The sequence below is a fragment of the Chaetura pelagica genome, unplaced genomic scaffold (assembly GCF_000747805.2).
Source record: "Chaetura pelagica isolate M959 unplaced genomic scaffold, ChaPel_1.0 scaffold10, whole genome shotgun sequence".
Lineage (NCBI taxonomy): Eukaryota > Metazoa > Chordata > Aves > Apodiformes > Apodidae > Chaetura > Chaetura pelagica.
Window position 1 is genome coordinate 8,401,316 of NW_009952263.1, and position 17,582 is coordinate 8,418,897.

General features: G+C 38.3%; 1 protein-coding gene across 1 annotated transcript in view; it reads left to right on the top strand.

Annotated features, from left to right (window-relative positions):
- The first annotated feature begins 4,832 nt into the window (after positions 1 to 4,832).
- Positions 4,833 to 17,582, top strand: part of RFTN1 (raftlin, lipid raft linker 1) — an 84,500-nt gene continuing 71,750 nt past the window's right edge. Inside the window, exon 1 of the mRNA XM_010007632.1 lies at positions 4,833 to 5,001. Within this exon, the coding sequence (XP_010005934.1) occupies positions 4,857 to 5,001 (145 nt within the window). The 5' untranslated portion in view covers positions 4,833 to 4,856. The remainder of the gene's footprint in view (positions 5,002 to 17,582) is intronic.

Consider the following 17,582-nt stretch of genomic DNA (forward strand, 5'->3'; position numbering starts at 1 on the left):
CTGCTGAAAAGGAATCATGAGGCCTGAGCCACTACTATGAAGAAAATATGTTGTTAGGTGCACGATACTCTTTTATGCTTGTTGCTCTTCTTTGCTAATTCTGAGCATGTATTTAATCTATTTTGAATACAGGCTAATAAAGTGAGAAAGCAAGTCCAAACTGCAGAGTATTTTGACAAAGCTTAGGTTCAGAGATGATAGGTTGAAAACTTGGCAGATCTCTACAAGAGGTATAAAAGTTCCTATATGTTATCCAAGATACACTCATTTTCATAGTGAAAGTGCTTAAAAATGGAAATACTCTTTTGGGTATTTTTTCCTCTTTCTGGGTACAATTTGTTGTAATTTTTTCTTCTTCATGGCAAAGATTGGTACCAGTTTCAGTAAAACTTGCATTGGGAAGGAACGTTCAGAGACAGGTCATTTGCAGTGCTGGGGTGGGTTTCTGTCCTGTTCCTCCAGATGCTCCCCAGAACTTCTCTTAAAATACGTGACAAAGGACAGTAACGAGGAGGAGGATGTGGCAGCAAGAGATTTATTCTTTAGGTTGCAAGTTGGGTGTTTATTTGGGATATATAAATCCCAGGTTAAATTTTTGGACTCTGTGGAAGAAAGCTGCTAGTTTCCTAACCAGTGAGGGCCTTTGCTGTCATTCATGAGACAAAACTAGGAATTAATTGACTGTAGGCTTTGCTGCTGTTTTGCAACTCATCACAGTTTCCATTTTTCATGCTTTGCAAAATTAAAATGAGATATAGACTAAAAAAATAAATAAATCTGTTGTTAGAGCTGAGTTTCAGTTCTAATTGTCATCACATCTGAGCACAAAAACAATTTTTTAGATTATTGAGGTCACAGAGCATGCTTAAGATTAATTCACAAACTCAATGACTTTGTAGATAGACTTTTTTCCAGCATGTGTCACTGTAAGAGCCCATAGGTAAATCTTAATTTTAGTAGTTAATATTTTTCATTAGATGTTACTTTTTCTCTCTTTCCAGGTATTTCTTGTATATATGGAACTACTGAGTTGATAATTTTTACATCTGTGAAAAAGAAAAAGGTTGTCTTAAAACTTACTGGACAGGAAAAAATATTTGAAAAGTTTGAAATCTTTTTTAAGAACTGTTTTTTCATTTACTAAAAATTCAATACTAATAATACTATTTTGTTTTAATACAGAATTAAAAAAAAAGTAGAATTCACATGGATGTGTAGAAAGCTGGAGTAAATATATGTGGTATAGTAAACATAAGCATCCCTTATAGCAAAACAATATATCTGCTGAAAAAGGGGATTGGCATGGGTTTAGTTAGATAGCTTTGAATGCAAGTGGCAAAAATTTCTCACACCACTCTGGGTAACTTTAGTGTGGAAATTAAGAATGTGAATAATGTCCTGTTGACAACTAGATTTGTAACTGGAAAGCAAGGAGACTTTTGGGCTAGGTTGGGAAGAATCTAAACAGCACTAACTTTGCTGCAAAGGAAAGGAAGAGAGTAATAACTAATGTTAAAAATCTTTGAAAGTTTATAAAGCAAGCTATCCCAGTAGGAAGTCTGTGGGATAACAGGCAGAATTTGGAGAGTCAGTGCTTACTTGTCATACACACATCATCAATATCTTTGGGAAAACTTTTAAGTATTGACACATCTCTAAATTATTTTTAATATTTAGACTCCTTTATTAAAGTAGGAACTTTATTTCTACAAATCTATTTCCTACTGGTACAGCACTTGCATACTAATTAATGTGGAAAAGACTGTGATGTTGTGAAACTTATTTTTCTACTAATACCTCTTTTATTTAAGTGAAAGCATCCTTTTCTATATGTGTGCTTAAGTAACATAAATACAATTGTCTATACTTAAAATCTGGGGAAGTGTTTACACTTAATGATACTGACTGAAGTTTTAGCTAATCAGCAGGATGATGAGAGTCAGTCTTCTGGTAAGCAGTCAGTCAGTGAATTAATAAAAATAAAGATTTTCAGTTCAGTCCGAAGAGGGCAGGTTTCTCCATGCTGAATGACTTGTGGGTTGGCACTGTTTCCAGAGTTCACTACTTATCTGGACAATGAGGTTGTACTGTTTTTTTCAAAAGAGCTGAGGAAATGTTTGCTAGAGAAGCACAGGAGTGTGTCTGTGGCTGCTACTGGAAGAGTAGGCTTGTATTTTTTAGCACTTCCATCCCAATTTAGGAAAGAATACAACACTTCGTGGAATAGTGAGTCCCTAAAGTCTTCTTCTGCAGCCATTACTGTCTGATGAATCCTGTGGATTTCAGACTTATTGTGTAACTACAGGTTGCAGGCACTGATGCCTAATGACTTCTGAAATGGATTTTTTTTCCTTGCAAAATGCCATATTGTATATTTAAGATGCAGAAGAATTACTGGGCCATCACTGAAGCAAAAGATATGATACACTTGCTAAAACTTACTGCTATCTTAGTTTCTTATTCTACAGTATGTTAAAGCATAAGTGTTCTGCTGGATGTGTTCCATTACAGACCATGGAAGTGCTCATTGTATTTCGTTAAGGCACATCAACATACAGTACAGTTTTATGTATTAAAATAATGTTTTAGTCTTAAGCAAGAGAAAGAAGCTGCTGTACATGTGAAAGAATAATCCCCCTTTTTTACTTATTAGTTTTTCATTACAAAAAAAAAAAGAGCAGAAATAATTGTTTTGGGAGCAGAAAAAGATCTTGAGGATTTTTAACCTTAAATGTAAAATAAAAAAACAACAACAACAAAAAAAACCCCCACAAAAATTATTTATGACACTTTATGTGTATTTTTTTTATGCTTTAGCCCTTTCTAGCAAATGTTCCTTCTGCTTCCAGTTTCTGTGTTCTTCAAATATTTACTATGGTACTTTTCTAAGGTTTAATGTGTTGGTCAGTCCTATTTTGGTGTATTTACTACTGACTTTGTAATAAGATGTGTGTGCACACATATGGACTTCGCAGGTGATGTGAGCTTGAGCTTCACTGCTGACCCTGAAATGGCTTCCAGCTCTTCCAAGGGTACAGGATGAGATTATTACTGAGTAGTAGAAATGCAATGGGGTAGAGCAAAGTTATGGGATACGCAAAGACCTCTGTTATTGGAAACTCCTCAGTCAGCTGTGTTGTATAAAATTAAAGAGAAATGGGTTCTTTGGCTACTGAGAAGCTGACAGTAACCTCTGAATGTGATTCAGCTGCGATTAATTATTTTAGGTGCATATTACTTGCAGTGGATACATGGAAATCTTAGTGTTTTTTTTAACAGGCCTTGTTAACGTCTCATTTTGAGCATATGTTCACCTGTGTTCATGTAGAGAAATGAAAACAGGAGTGATGGAAATGAGAATGAGTTGGATGATGGAGAGTGTCTTGAAAGTGAAAGGACTTGAGCACATTTATCCTAGCAGAGCACAGGAAGGGCAGTGGTAACTTCATAAAAATGGCTTCACGAGGAAGTATGAGGGAGGTACAAAAACTACAAAATTAAGCACAACATAGGTGTAAATAAGTTTCTGCAAGTAGCTTCCAAATACATTAGGGCTAGAAATTTGACTAACTTTCTAACCAACTGGGGGATATAGCAGTGGTATAAGCTTATAAGCACATCTTTGAAGACAGGGAACCTGAACTACGTTTTCATTCTCCACTTTACGTTATTAACAAGGTAAAGGCAACCTGAGTCTGTGACTGAAGTTTTTCAGGTGCTCATTGCTGTCTGTTGGAGGTTACAGAGAGGCTGAACCAAAGATCTTTATGATGCTTCATCCAGTGCATTTACACTGAATGGATCCCACAGCTTGAAGTTCCTGGTGTGGCCTGTGGGAGCTCCTCTTTGTGACTAGGTGTTTATTCTGCATCTCCCACCCCATCCCCAAAGCATTAGTTTCTCCATGTAGGTGGAGGCAGGATGTTGGGTGGGTTGTAATGAAAACCTCAAGTGCCTAGCTGGTGTGACTTTTTATCTTCCCCTACTTGCTACTGGTTGAAATAATTTGCCTGAGTCTGACCAGTGTTGTTGAAGAGGAATGAGAGGATTTGGATCATCTAGGTATTTTCAGCAAGCAGTGTTTCCACTCTTCCATACTCAGATGAACCATAATGTCCAGGGTACTGAGAAACATTTAATGTGTAGCAGAAATGGTTGTCAGGAGTAATCTCTAAAATACTGTGGACTGGCAGCTTATTGAAGAGAATTAGATTTATCTAGCCCTGTTCCGTGGTCATGTGCCTCTTCTGCGTTGAAGATGACCACTTTGATGAAGTGCCATTGTTTCCTGTAGCTTACTTGAAAAAAAGTGAAGTGAGACAATTCTCTAAAAGATGGTAGTCCTCTGCAAACCTCCTTTTTCCATTGAATTAGCAGTCTAGATACTAATTTGAATGTTGCAGAGATCTACGTAATAGATAATGCTGTCTGCTTGCACAGTAACTGCATATGCAAAAATTGAAAAAATGTTATTAAGTTGTCAACCCTTATATTAGCAAGTTATTTTGCATTTCTAGCCACTTGTTATAATGGTATATGTGTCTTCCAGAGTACACTACTGAATACCTGTGAAAGATGTAAAATAGATGCATTCAACTGTAAATTTTCCAATAAAATAATAGCATGCTTGAGGGTTGATATGAGTGGTATATACTTCAGTTGCTATCTGAGCATTTATTTAATTATACAGTTTCATATAGTTTGTAGGTAGCTTGTGTTTAAAAACTGAAAATCACTGTAGTATACTATTGTGTTGCATGAAAATGGAAAGACAAAAAAAAACACCACTAAAAGAACGATGTTTATGCATTTTCTCTTTTTCCTTTCGCTGCCTTTTTGCATCAGGAGCTGCTGAAATGGGTTGTGGATTGAACAAATTAGAGAAGCATGATGAAAAACGACCTGGTAATATCTATTCAACTTTGAAGAGGCCTCAGGTGGAAACCAAGATAGATGTTTACTACGAATATCGATTCCTGGACTTCACGACACTAAACGATAGTAAGTACACAATGTTATCCTTTAGATTATTTTTAATTGAAATTAACATTTTAATTGCTCCGTAATGTTTTTTGAATAGTGTAAGTAGTAGTTAGGTTTATAAAGCATCTTTAGCTTCTTCAAGTAAATGCCTTCTCTTCAGTCATAATGCTGTCAAGCAGAGAGATCTTATTGAGAATTTTCTGTAAATTTTTAACCTTTGAGCTATCTGTAAGTTCTCAGATTTTTAGTTCATTTACACCTCCCTCTCTGCTCCATGTGCTCCCTCAGGAGTATTTTGAGAGGTTAAAGTTAGTGTTTTCAGCTTTGCTAATGTAGCTTAAATGACTCTTATGTGGTTACAGATACTTGCTGATAGGTGCACCCATGAGCGTGGAAACAGGATAGTGGGAGAAACTGAAGATCTAAAACATCAAAGGGGTGAAGGTTCAGTCTCACACTTTTTTGTGTGTGTGTCTGAAAGAATTTTGCTTTAATTCATATGACATCCACAGATACTTCATTTCTTTCCTTCCTGATTGACATCAATCATCTCTGCCAGTATTGCTCACACCATCGCCTGTGCCCTCTTTCACTTCAAAATTAGCCTGTTCTACAAGCAATTACTCCTCACACCATTTGGAAATCTGAAGCTTGAGCAGAAGGCTGGGACCTGCTTCTTGCTATATATAAAACAACACAGTACCAAAATCTGTTACAGCTAGCTGGCAGGACGCCAGGTAGAGCCTCTATGGTTTTGCCCTGCAGTGTGCTGCTACTTCTCTTGTTTTGCCAGTCAGGTCAAAGGAAGAGCCAAAGCGTCACGTCTCTCACTATGTGAGACAAAGAGCTGCTGGTACGTCGCTTGATGTGACACCTCTAGTGCAGCTCAGTATGTTCAGTCTGGAGTCACGTGGATTTTTTGTTTTTTAAAACTTGCTGCAAGTGAGCTTGAATTTGGAAGAAGGTGGAGGTTTGGAATAGGTGGTTGGACAGGAGTGCACTTTGTAGGTAATGCAGAAACTCAGTAATTTTGTCTTCACAGACTTTTCTTTGTGCTTTTTTTCCAGATTCACAGATTCTTCTGTTTATTTTACTAATTGAGATGCACTGCAGTTACTGAGGGCACCAGACAAATAGGAGAGGATTTTTTTTCATACTTATGTATTGCAGTTATTTTTACATTTGTGTTTTGATTTCAAAGTTAACTGTTTATGTTGTTTGATAGTTTGACAACTTTTACTGAGATGTACTGTGAGTAATCTAATTAGTGATTATCAATTAATATTAAGGACACACTTGTATGGGCTTTTCTGGGGTATTCATCACTGTTCTGACTGATTGCCTCGCAAGCCTTAGCTTGTGTATTCTCCTGATACCTCATGAAGTCTCTACTTTGTCACTGTAAGGAGAAAGAATCAGTACATGCAATAGCCTCAGGCACAGAAGATGTCTGGCACAGAGCAAAAAATTAAACACAGACTTTCCAAATCTGATTAAATCAATAGGTTTTTGATAGGTTTGTTGTAAAGCATACTTGTATGCTTTTCTTACTCATCATGGATTGCTTTATTATGACTTTAGGAGGCATAACTCAAAAGAAACTGTGATTAGAAGTACTTCTATCAAATGCTTTGGCTTGCCAAAGGGTGTAAGCTCTTCAGCTCCCATTGAGTTTTGCTTTGGCATGTTGTATCCCCATTTCTTCAGTGTCTGAAGGTGCTAGTGGATAGGCAGATGAGGAGGGGATAGAGTTGTTCCTGCTGCTTTTCCTTAGTATCATCCATGGCTGTGTGCTCTCAGGATTGGCAGGGCAGCAATTTGTGGTTATGCAGCTCCCTCCCTATTCGTTTTGTTGGCTGTATAAGGGCTCGCATCCCACTGCATAGTACTGCGTCTTTTCTCAGTGGTGAGAGCATCACTGGTTCATTTATATTTTTGCTCAGCAAGAATCTCTGCAAATAACTAAAGTCAATGAGTGTTTTGCCTGTGCCTGCAAGAATTCAGAGGCTTCTAAAAATGAAATGCTTGCAGCTGTGCAAAAAGAGCATTTGGATTGTGAAATCTGTCTTCTGTGAGTCTACTTTGGCCCTTTCACTGTACATATATATCCTGACATTTTTTTCACAGATTTTCTCTTTTATTAGTTTTTTAGAATAAGCCATGCTAAATTATGTCGATGAAGAGTATTTTATGGTATACTTATTCTAGGTCTTATTTCCAACATTAGTGTTCCTGGCTCTGAAGACTGGTGCTCATTTCTCTCTTTGAGTCTTTTCTAGAACGTTTACTGTGCTGATGACTGTATCTCTCACAAGCGTTTTATCTTAGCAGTGAGAAGGATAGGATTATCTCCATATTACAAATGGTAATACACAAATTACTGACAGAAGTTTTCCAAGTCCTCCGGGTTTCTTCATGTGTTCCAAAAGCAGCTCTTGTTGACTTTAGATGTAAATGTGGATGCTACTCATATTTGCAGTTTGGAACTGCAGTTATTCTCAAATCTGATATGCCTTCCAGAATGTGGTGTGTGTTTTAAGTGCAGTTTTGCAGGCAAGTAGGTGGACATAAGTTTTCTGCAGCTATATATGGGGGGATATTGTTCCCCTCTCTCACTTCCTGTCAGCTCTGTGAATTGATTTAACTCGTGGATCTGGCAGGCAATCTTTTTCTTTGGTTATCATCTGCCAAATCAGTGTCTTGTGAAAGGGTCAGAAGAATGCTGGATCTGGTGGAAGTGGTGGGAGTATGCAGTCAGGAAAAGAAAAAAAGACCTTCTTTAAACTAGCTTAGACTGTTACAAACAATTTCCTTTTGCACCACTCTGTTGAAAACAGGGATAAAATATTGTCCTATTGGTCATTGCTATGTTAGACAGAAACTTTATTTGCTTGCTGTGTTTGGTCCCTGTTTACCCTCTGACATACGCAGCTGAAGGAATGTAAGGAAACATGCTCCTTTATTATACATTTTTATTAATTTCTTGAATTGGGCCTTGCTCTGCACTGTTGCAGGTATCGAGTGTAAAATAATATTTGATCACTTACTTAAGTACTATATAAATAATTCATAGATGCAAACAACAGAATTAAGGTTGCAGGTGTAACCTTCACTCAAATGTTTCTCAGTGTCACGGAACTGGTGTACTTCAACGTAAAGCGTCTAGAGAAGGGTTTCCCAAGCTTTCAAGGAAGCTAGATTATGAGGAACCCATCAGCTTCCATGATACACCACAACGCTGATAATCTGCATGGTTCTTCAGAGCTAAAATTGTTAGATTTGCCACTACCCTTTACTTTTTTGAGGAAGTGTGATAATTGATAGTACAAAGGGTTATCATTTAGCGTAGGTTGGCATGTGCAGAGTAAGGAGCACTTTCCTAAGGTATTTCAGAATCTTGGGATGGGTATGCTCATTTTGAGTTGTTGACTTTATAGTGTCTGCTTATGAGCCTTGTCTGTCTTGTTTCTGCTAAGGTGGCCTCTTCCAAGAAATCACATTCTGTCTTCAGTGTTGTCCACTGACAGTGTCATTCTGTGCTCCATTCTTTAGTCACTTGTATTGCCCAAGGCTTGTGGGCTGCTGCTGTCTTCAAGTGAAATCACACCAGATTTCACCTGAATTAAACTGATAAAATCATCACATTTTTTTTACCAACCAAGAAGACATTAATAGGTTTGTAAATCTGATGACTCGTTGCTGGGTCAGCAAAATGCCAGAGATGATGCAGAGGAAGAGCAGGATCTTCCTCCTGTTACTAGCAATGTGCTGGTAGGGTACCCCAGCTGTAACATGTAGCTTTTTTCCTGGTGTTCTCATCCAGCTTCTGAGCCCTACCCACCTTGTCTTGTAAGGCTCATTCCTTCATAACATCATTTTCCCTTGTCACTGTGCAGTCCAGTGCTATATCATCTCCATCTTCAGCAGCTTTCTTCTCACACTTTTCTACCCTCAGTCATTTCTTCTGCTGCACCCCTGAGTCTCAGTGTCCTGATGCTCCCAGTATTGGCATGCAACAGATGCAGGTAATGCCTTGGAGAGGGTGCACACTTGTTAAACAACTTACTCTCAGTAGCATTATTTGCAATTTGTTCTTCTAGCTGTTTGCTAGCTAATCCTCACTTCAGAGCTGCTCAACGTGCTGCCTTCTCACAGACTGAGATAATACTGATGCTAAATGGCAATGATTTAATTTTATAAAAATAAAAAAATTAGGACAGTAAAAGGCAGTAGCATTAGAATAAAGTTGCAGCAAACCTTTTCCTGCAAAACTATGTTTTCATAAAAACTATGTTTTCAACATTCCACGGGGCTGGTTGCTTCCCTTTTTTCCAATCAGCAGGACCCTCACAAAACTGCCATGACCTCTCACAATGATGCCCTTCTGAGAGAAACTGGGAATCTGATAGTTTTTTATCTCTTCCTTTCTCTTCAGAATAACATTGAGGGTGTTGGGTTTTGTTTGGTGCTTTTTTTGTGTGTGTGGGTTTGGGTGGGTTTGTGTTTTTTGATTTATTTTTTTTTTTGGTGGGATTTTTTTTGTTGTTTTTTTTTTACTGACTTGTTTGGATTTTTTTTTTCACTGTTGGTTTATACTCCTCTAATAATTCATTGGTCTGATGAGTTATGATAGGTTTTGGCCTGGAATGAAGTTGGCATGAAACATATGCTACCCATGTGATGAGAATGAAATGGGGGTATAAATTTTTCTAAATGGGGAAAGGCTATACTCTGAACAAGCAGTTTATGCTATAAAACCACTAAAATCCAGATGTTCTGAATGACGGAATGAAAAATAGTAATGCTTCCACGTGTCCCAGAGAAGTTCTTGAGTTATAATGTGCATATGGTTAAAGGGCATATGGTTTTTATCCTTATTGTTAAGAATTTGTCTCTTTTGAAAATGAAAATAAAAATGAAGAAAAAGATTTAAAAAGTAAGATTATTAGTGACATTCTAACATTCCCTATTTTTTTCTGGAGTGTTTTAACTTTTGTTGTCTAAGGGCATATATTTTACCAGGAAAATACTTCTAGTATAACAAATACACTACATACATAAAACCATCTGATTTGAGGTATTTTTTATGTATGTGTATATATATTTATGTGTATGCATATATATAATTCAGAAGTGTGTCTCTCTTTCAAGTTCTGACAAGCTTCTGGATACTGTACAATAAGATTTTGGAACCAGTTATAAAGCTCAAAAAACATTTGTTACAGTATTGTTATAACTGTTATTACTAGGCTTTTGATCAATTTTTCTTGCTTTTTTCTTAATATGAGACATATAGAATGTGTTAATGAACATTTGTAGAAGACGATTATATTACAATCAATAGTATAGGAAATACTTCATTTTTGGGATCACTTTCAGTTGAATGTAGGTTTAAATTAATAAAAATCCTTAGTTTTTCCCTCAGAGGAGGGAAGGAATACATCTAATTGGAACTTGGAAGTGTCACACAGTGGGAGGTGCAAGTTGAGAATAGAGAAGGCATTTTTTCCTATAGAATATATATGCTTTTTTTGTCAGGAAATTCTGTTTTCTACAGAACATAATATTTATTGTTGACTTCAGTGCTTACTGTCTCTTCCTGTTGGTAATTTTTATATTACATTAAGCAGTTATTTGTGCCTCGCTTCTGCTTTCTGTTTCTCTTCACCATTCACTTAAAAACCCCCCAACATAAAACCAAACAAAAAAACCCACTTCTGTGAGCTAGTGGCTGGATGGCTGAAAAAAGAACAAACCCTGCATTTGCAGGTGTTATTATTTGATTTAAGACTAGTTATTATTTGATTTAAGACTAGTAAAAGCAATTGTTTCCCCATTGGTGAAGTTATTTAATTTCCTGGTTCCATTTCTGTAGGCAGAAGAACATAAATGACATCAGCATTCGACCAGGTCTGTTGCCACTGTTTAGTCCTCAGGAGTGATGACATAAAATAAGCAATGCAAAATATTTTTAGATTTATTAATGTGATGTGATAGCTTGAACTAGATTGTGTATAGATTGTGTACAACAGGCTAAAACATTGCTTCAGAGGAGATTAATACATAACAGGCTCAAAGCAATGAGACACAAGCAGAGGAGGCCAGTGGATTCCTTCCATGTAGCCCAGATTCTCCTGATGCTTCCCTTTCACTTAAGCTTTGTTCATGTGCATGTCCTATTCAGCTTAATTTGATTATATGCATATGAAAATATGCACATGATAAAAAGAGTCAGTATAAGGAATGGATCTGGGCTTCAGTCCTCGCCATTAATGCAGACATGAAAAAATGAAATTTTTTTGCTTCTCTTGGTATTTTATTTCAAGTTAATCATAGTCTGTAGTAATATGTTACCCTTAGGGACTAGCCACTGTAAGTCACAGTAAAATGAAATGTTCTAGACGTAGCAGTTTATAAACCTTATTTGTGTGTCTTGGGAAACTTGCAATTAGACATAAAAGGAGCATTCCATATGTTAGCAGTTTAATAAATGCAATAAATTACATCATAAATGTAATTGCTTTAAAGAATTGATAGGAATAATTTGAACTTCTTTACCATGGTTGGCTTTTTAATAAGGATGCAGAACCCAGCAAAATCTGTTAGACATATTCTAGTTTCTAAATACAAGCTTGGCTTTCCATAATTATTGTATACAGATCCTTGAAATGGTAGACTGTATGCACACGTTGTCTTTCCTGTATGTATAAGCATGTCTGTATCTGTACATCAGTAATATGTGTAATACCTACGCACATATTTTACTTTATGGCTGCGCTGTAGAATGGAGAGTACAAAGATCTTTATCTAAAGTCATGTCATGACTGTGACAGAACTGGGAAGAGGTCCCAGGCAGTCCCATGCTCTAGCAGCTAGAACATGGCCTTCAAAGCATCTTTCTCACTGAATCTAAAGGGAGAAGCTGGTCAATATTATTAGTTTTCCTAGCCCAATTTCTTTACAGTTATGCACCTACAAAAAAGCTGCAACTTTCACATACTTTCAAATGGGTAAAAAAAAAAATAAAAAAATAAAATTTTAAAATGTTGATGTTGCCTGTCTCCTCAAGATCCAAGTGAACTGTGGCACCAGTATTTTGTGTTAGAATAATATATTATTGGCTACATGAAAACTTATGTAAACATGATATGTGTAATGCAAGTCTCAAATATGTCAAAGAGCACAATTATGTCTTTTGGAACTGTATTTCAAACGTGTGATTTGTAACAGTGTCTTTTAAAATGCTCTTACGGAGTCTTAACCTAAATATATCTAGTGATGTAACAGGCACTTTTTCTACATGGATTCTGCATATGTAGTTTGGCAATGGATGTGTACCAATGAAAAATGGACTAGGGGGGGAAGGGACATCTGCAGGATGTTTCCTATTTATGCATGTTCCTCAATATGAAAAAATATGTGCTGCAATAGTAACATTTGTGCTAATTTTCCTCCTCTGTACTGATTCTTAGACTGAAGAATGGGCAGGTATAATCCTCCATTCTTACCATGTAGTTAGTTGTTGATTGTATCTGCTGTGTTGAAGCTTCTTCTGAGTCTAGTTACTAAATTCTTACAAGATGTGCTTACTGTACATCATGCATACGTGGATGTAGTTTTTCATTCCCATCATGGAAAAATAATTATAGTTCTGTCTAAAAAGAGCTCTGAACTTTCAAGAAATGTTTCCTTTTTATCAGCAGCTCAGGAATTGCATATGATCTTTCTCACTGGCCTTGTCTTTTCTTTTGCCTCTGGCTTTGCACATTTTTCCTGTCTTAATGTGGTTTTCATCCCCCTAATGCTGTGCAAGAGCCAAGGAGCTGGACTTGGCAGTCTGCAAGGCTGGTGGACAGACATTTCTGATGAAATGGTGAAATTCTTCAAGCCACAGGAGCCCAATCCTGTTTTCTCAAAACCAACCTTCCCCAGTGTTTTACTGGAACACAAGGTCACGTAGTGGCTTTTAACTTTAAATAATAAATACCTCATGGCTTTATTGTGGGAGAGACATGATACAGAGTTGTGTGTCTAATAATCTGCCTAGTCTTTTTTATGACTTACTGCTACAAATTCCTTCACATCAGCCAAATGTTACATACAAAATCTCTGCAATATTTTAATTTTGATGGGAGTGCTCAGTAATTTACTTTAGAAATAAGTGGTGTTGTTTGGCTGAAATCTTATGCAGATGAAAGGTTTAGAATTGGTTAATCCTGAGCAGAGGATACCTTCTTGGAGAGAAAACAGGAATCATTGGTGTTAGCTGGTCTTGACTGTGAGAAATCACTTTTTGTAACCATATTGAAAAGAAAACTCTGAGGAGACTTAACCTTGGTTGTGTAGGGTTTTTTTTCTATTTGCAATTATTTTTCTAATATTCCTGTATGAAGATCAAAACACCTCTGTTGTGATGGAAACAGTATGGACATGTAGCAATTTCAGAGAACCTATAACAGTGTCTTGGTGGGTCAGACCTAAGGGTCCACTGATCTCAGCAGTGGCTGGTATCAGTCTGTGTGTGTCATAAGCCAGTAGTGTGGTGCTAGAGGAGCCGACAGCCAAGTTGGAGTAGTTGCTTCTGAGAAGTTTATGCTGTATTAAATGCATTTGAAGGCTTTACTTTGGACGAAAGTTAGTGTCCTCCTCTACACTGAACATCCCATTGCATGTATGTCAAAGGAGCCTGAAGGAAAGGTATCTGAAAAATATTTGCTTTCTGTTTTGCATCCCATCTGGGGGCCACTGTAGGAGGTGCCATTTTGTCCCAGTATCTCTCTCACACAGATGACTGTAGCTTGGCATTGCCTCTGCCAGTGACACTTGTAAAGGGATTTCACATACAGAAACAAGTCTAATTTCTGTTCTACTTCTGGGTTTGCTTTCTGTTCCTGCTTTTTCATTCATGCCACCATTGCACATACTGCCTGACAACTTCTCCTGACTTTTTTTGCCACCTGCAAAAACAATGAGCATCCTCCTGCAGCTCTGGCAGTTACTGTATTAGCACACTCCAGACAAGGTGACTCTCTCTTACATCCTCCCTACTTCTGTCTGAGGGGGAAAACATGAACTGTGCTTCATTAACTTTCTTGAGTTGTCACTCATCTGTGTCTTCTGCCTTGCCTTCACTGTAGGGTAATACGGGTGTAGGACACAAGGTTGACCTAGTAGGATTTAGTGGTTGCCTTGCTGCACTGAGGTTGATGTGGTCAGTCAAAACTTGCTGTTGTTAGGAGCTACTGCCGTGACTTTGCCATCACTGGATGAAATTTTGGGAGTCCACACCTGCTCTCACAGGTGTGATTGTTGACCTGTGGAGTCCTGTGATTGCAGTACCTGTTGGTCAGTGGCTAACCACTTTGGGCAAGAGGGCAAATTTGCACTGGGCAAAGTCGTGATCAAGGTCTGCAGTGCCATATTCCAGACACTGTTCCAAACACTGTACTTGTAGAAAGGCACAGCAGAACTGGGTGTCTAGAAGCACGGAGATCGACTCTTCTCCTGGTGGTCTTTGACCATTTATCTGTTTTAGGTGGGCATAGATACTCTGTCTCTTTCCTGACTGTCAATGTCCGTTTTGGCTTTTTCTCCCAGTTTGCAGATGCCTTTGGTTGCTTGGCCCTCAGGAAACCCAAGAGACTTAGGACTGAGTTTTTGGCTGTGGAAAAACATAGCTGAAAGTAGCAGCAGCAGCACACCATGCAGGAAAAAGGAGGTGTGAGGAAGAATATTATGCCTTGCTCTTCTTAGAAGTGACAAAGGAGGGAGACTGACAAAGAGAAAAAGTGATGAAGTGTGTCCTTCTGCTCCACTGGCTTGCAGAGGAGAGACTTTAAGGACAAGGAAGTGGGGGTAGTACAAGCTGATTAAGTTAGTTCTGCAGTATGGAGATCAGCTCTCCCTTATTTTCAACAAGGAAATATGCATCTCTCCCTGGGAAGCATCTGTTTCTTCCCTGCTTTCCTCTTAGCTTGCAGAGGAAATGGCCTGCCAGTCCTGTTCTAGGCTTTTGGCTGAAGCACCTCGTTCTGAGCAGGACTGTGCCCTGTCAGCTTCTTGATAGGCTGTCAACACTCTTCTGACATGTCAGCTCATATGAAGCTCTAAAGGGTCTTCATAGCCAGAATCTTTCAATCCTAGAAACTGCCTCCACGCTCTTTCCCACAAAAAATGCAGCAATCAAGATGTCTCTCAGCCTTGTGATAAGCTGTAACATCCTGAGCCCAGGCTCCCTGCCATAGCTTTTCTACTGCTGCACCCCAGAAAATGTGGACTCTTTAGGCTTTTCCACTGAGAAAGTGGAGTAGAAGACACATCTGCAGCTGAACAGCAATGGGGAACTAAGAGTTCAGGCAGCACCTTTGCCAGCTTTTTTCACTGAGAAGAACTGAGAGCATGACTTTCACTGAGACATTCACTGAAAACATGACCCAAATGTTATAAGGGAATGAAAAGCAAAAGAGGGAAAGTGGAGTCTGTGACTTCTGGAGCAAGGACAAAGACAGGGAAAAAGGGAAGCCTGAGAGGACTGTGTTAGTGTGACACTTCATATGCTCTGCTTGCTTTGTTGCCAGGGTAGATGTGGGCACTCATGCATGGTAGGAAGAGGGGACAAGGTCTTCAGAAAGAAGGGAGCATCAAGATAAAATAGAGCACATAAAAAAGGGAAAGAATATTAAGCGACAGGAGGAGCTGAACACATAAACTGAAAAACCTTGAGGGTGATGGATGATGGTAAAAATGGAGGGACAGCTATAATTTGACTTGTTAAGTAGGAAAAGGAGACATGGCATTGCATGAGTTTTCGCTGTTTTGGGAGCCTTCTGTTGCCAGAGGTGTGCCTTTTTGTTGTGTTGATATCAATGAAGCCCAGCAGGGATTGTGACTGTCATTCTGACAAAATTTACTGTCTACTTCTGCCTGGATAAAATCCATGATATTGTGCACAGACAGGCACATGGTCCTCTTCTGAAGAGAGCAACTTATGATTCTGAACTTAAGGTTTGGATCTCTTCTGAGTCTTTCATGACAACGTTTTTTTTAAATTTGAAAGTGGCATGGAAAGCCTCCCATGAGTGTGTTAAGTTTATATCTTTCCCAAGCAGGGAAAGGTTACTTTAAATCTTAAAATGCAATAGTTTCTAGTATAAAGCAGCACTCAATTTACATTTTGTCTGAAGAATAACCTGAGAACATTTAGATAGTTTAAAACTAGCATGTCTGTTGTGCATAGAAACTGCAGGATTTCTTTTTTTTTTTTTTTTCCCAGTTCTGTAAATAGATAGAGTCGTTGCTTTAGCGAAAAGCATAATTGTGACTGCACTTTAAATTAATGTTATGAATATTGCACTGAGCCAAGTAGTGTAGTTTGCAAACCTTAATGATTGCCTCAAGTTCTGTCAGCTGATTTTCAAGTTAGTCTTCTTACGGCATTTGTATGGGCTTTGGGTGCAAATGCCTGACCTGCATTTTCTTAGCCTGATTTTGTATTAGAGGCATCGATCTCTTGTCCACAATGGTCCATGAGACTTGTTTCTGTTTTGGTTTTCAGTGCTTGAGTGTATGTGCACAAGTGACAGGTAGCCTATTAAGTGTTCTGCTTGTGCAAGATGTAACTACTGCCAAGCAAACATCTCAAGCTGGGCCTGCCTGGAGCATTGTGCTTTTTTGCATTAGGTGTCGGTCCTGCATTCCAGCTGCCTCTGGACAGCTGCTTCCTGGTTCATGGCTAGTCTGTATCAATTTCAGAGCTCTTCAATCTAATTTCTTGGTGAAATACTGTTTGAACATTACTGTTTTACAACCATAACATATGACGAAGCTGATAAATAATATTGATGCAGGCCTCCAGATTGTGGTCTTCTAGTGACAAGGCAGTGTGGAAAATGTTCATGACTCATGTGGAGGACAAGAACTTAGAATCATTTGCTGAGCGCTGTGCTAGTCTTGCTTCCAGTTCCCAAGCTAGCTCCTTTGGCACTGATTTGGGTGTCTTGACAAAAACCTGGCATGTCTTTTATATTTTTGCCCTGTATCTTAAATAGTAAACACAAGTGTCAGTGACTTGGTTTCATCTTATTGCAGTCGTAGAAATACGTGATATCCTAGTCTTAAAAGGAGTTCAGGTAATATAATTGCTGCATGAAATTGAGATTTGCTTTCTGTGGTATAATTTGCACACCTAACTCCTGGTTTGTGTGCAGTCATGCTTTTGCAAATGATTTGTTACTGTGCTATGTGATAAACTTAGGATCAGCAGCAGTGTCAGGGGGTTCCCAGACGTGAGGTGGCAATGAGATATTTAAGCTGAGTCCAATGCTTACTCAGCTGCTGTAGCTAACCACTGCGGCTCTTAATGGTGAATAGTAACCCATGCATTGTGATAAAGTCTTGCACAGGAACTGCAAGTGTCAGGCTTTCTAGCCAACTGGTTTTTGCAAACCTTGCTTATTTCATATAAATGGAGCTCTGTTTAGTTAAACAGTAAAGAACTCTCAGCTTCCTTCCTTTCCTTCTCCTCCCCTATGATCATTGTCTCAACTTGAGACTTGCCATGACTAGCTACAGGTTCATCTTGAAAGAAACAATCCTTTCAA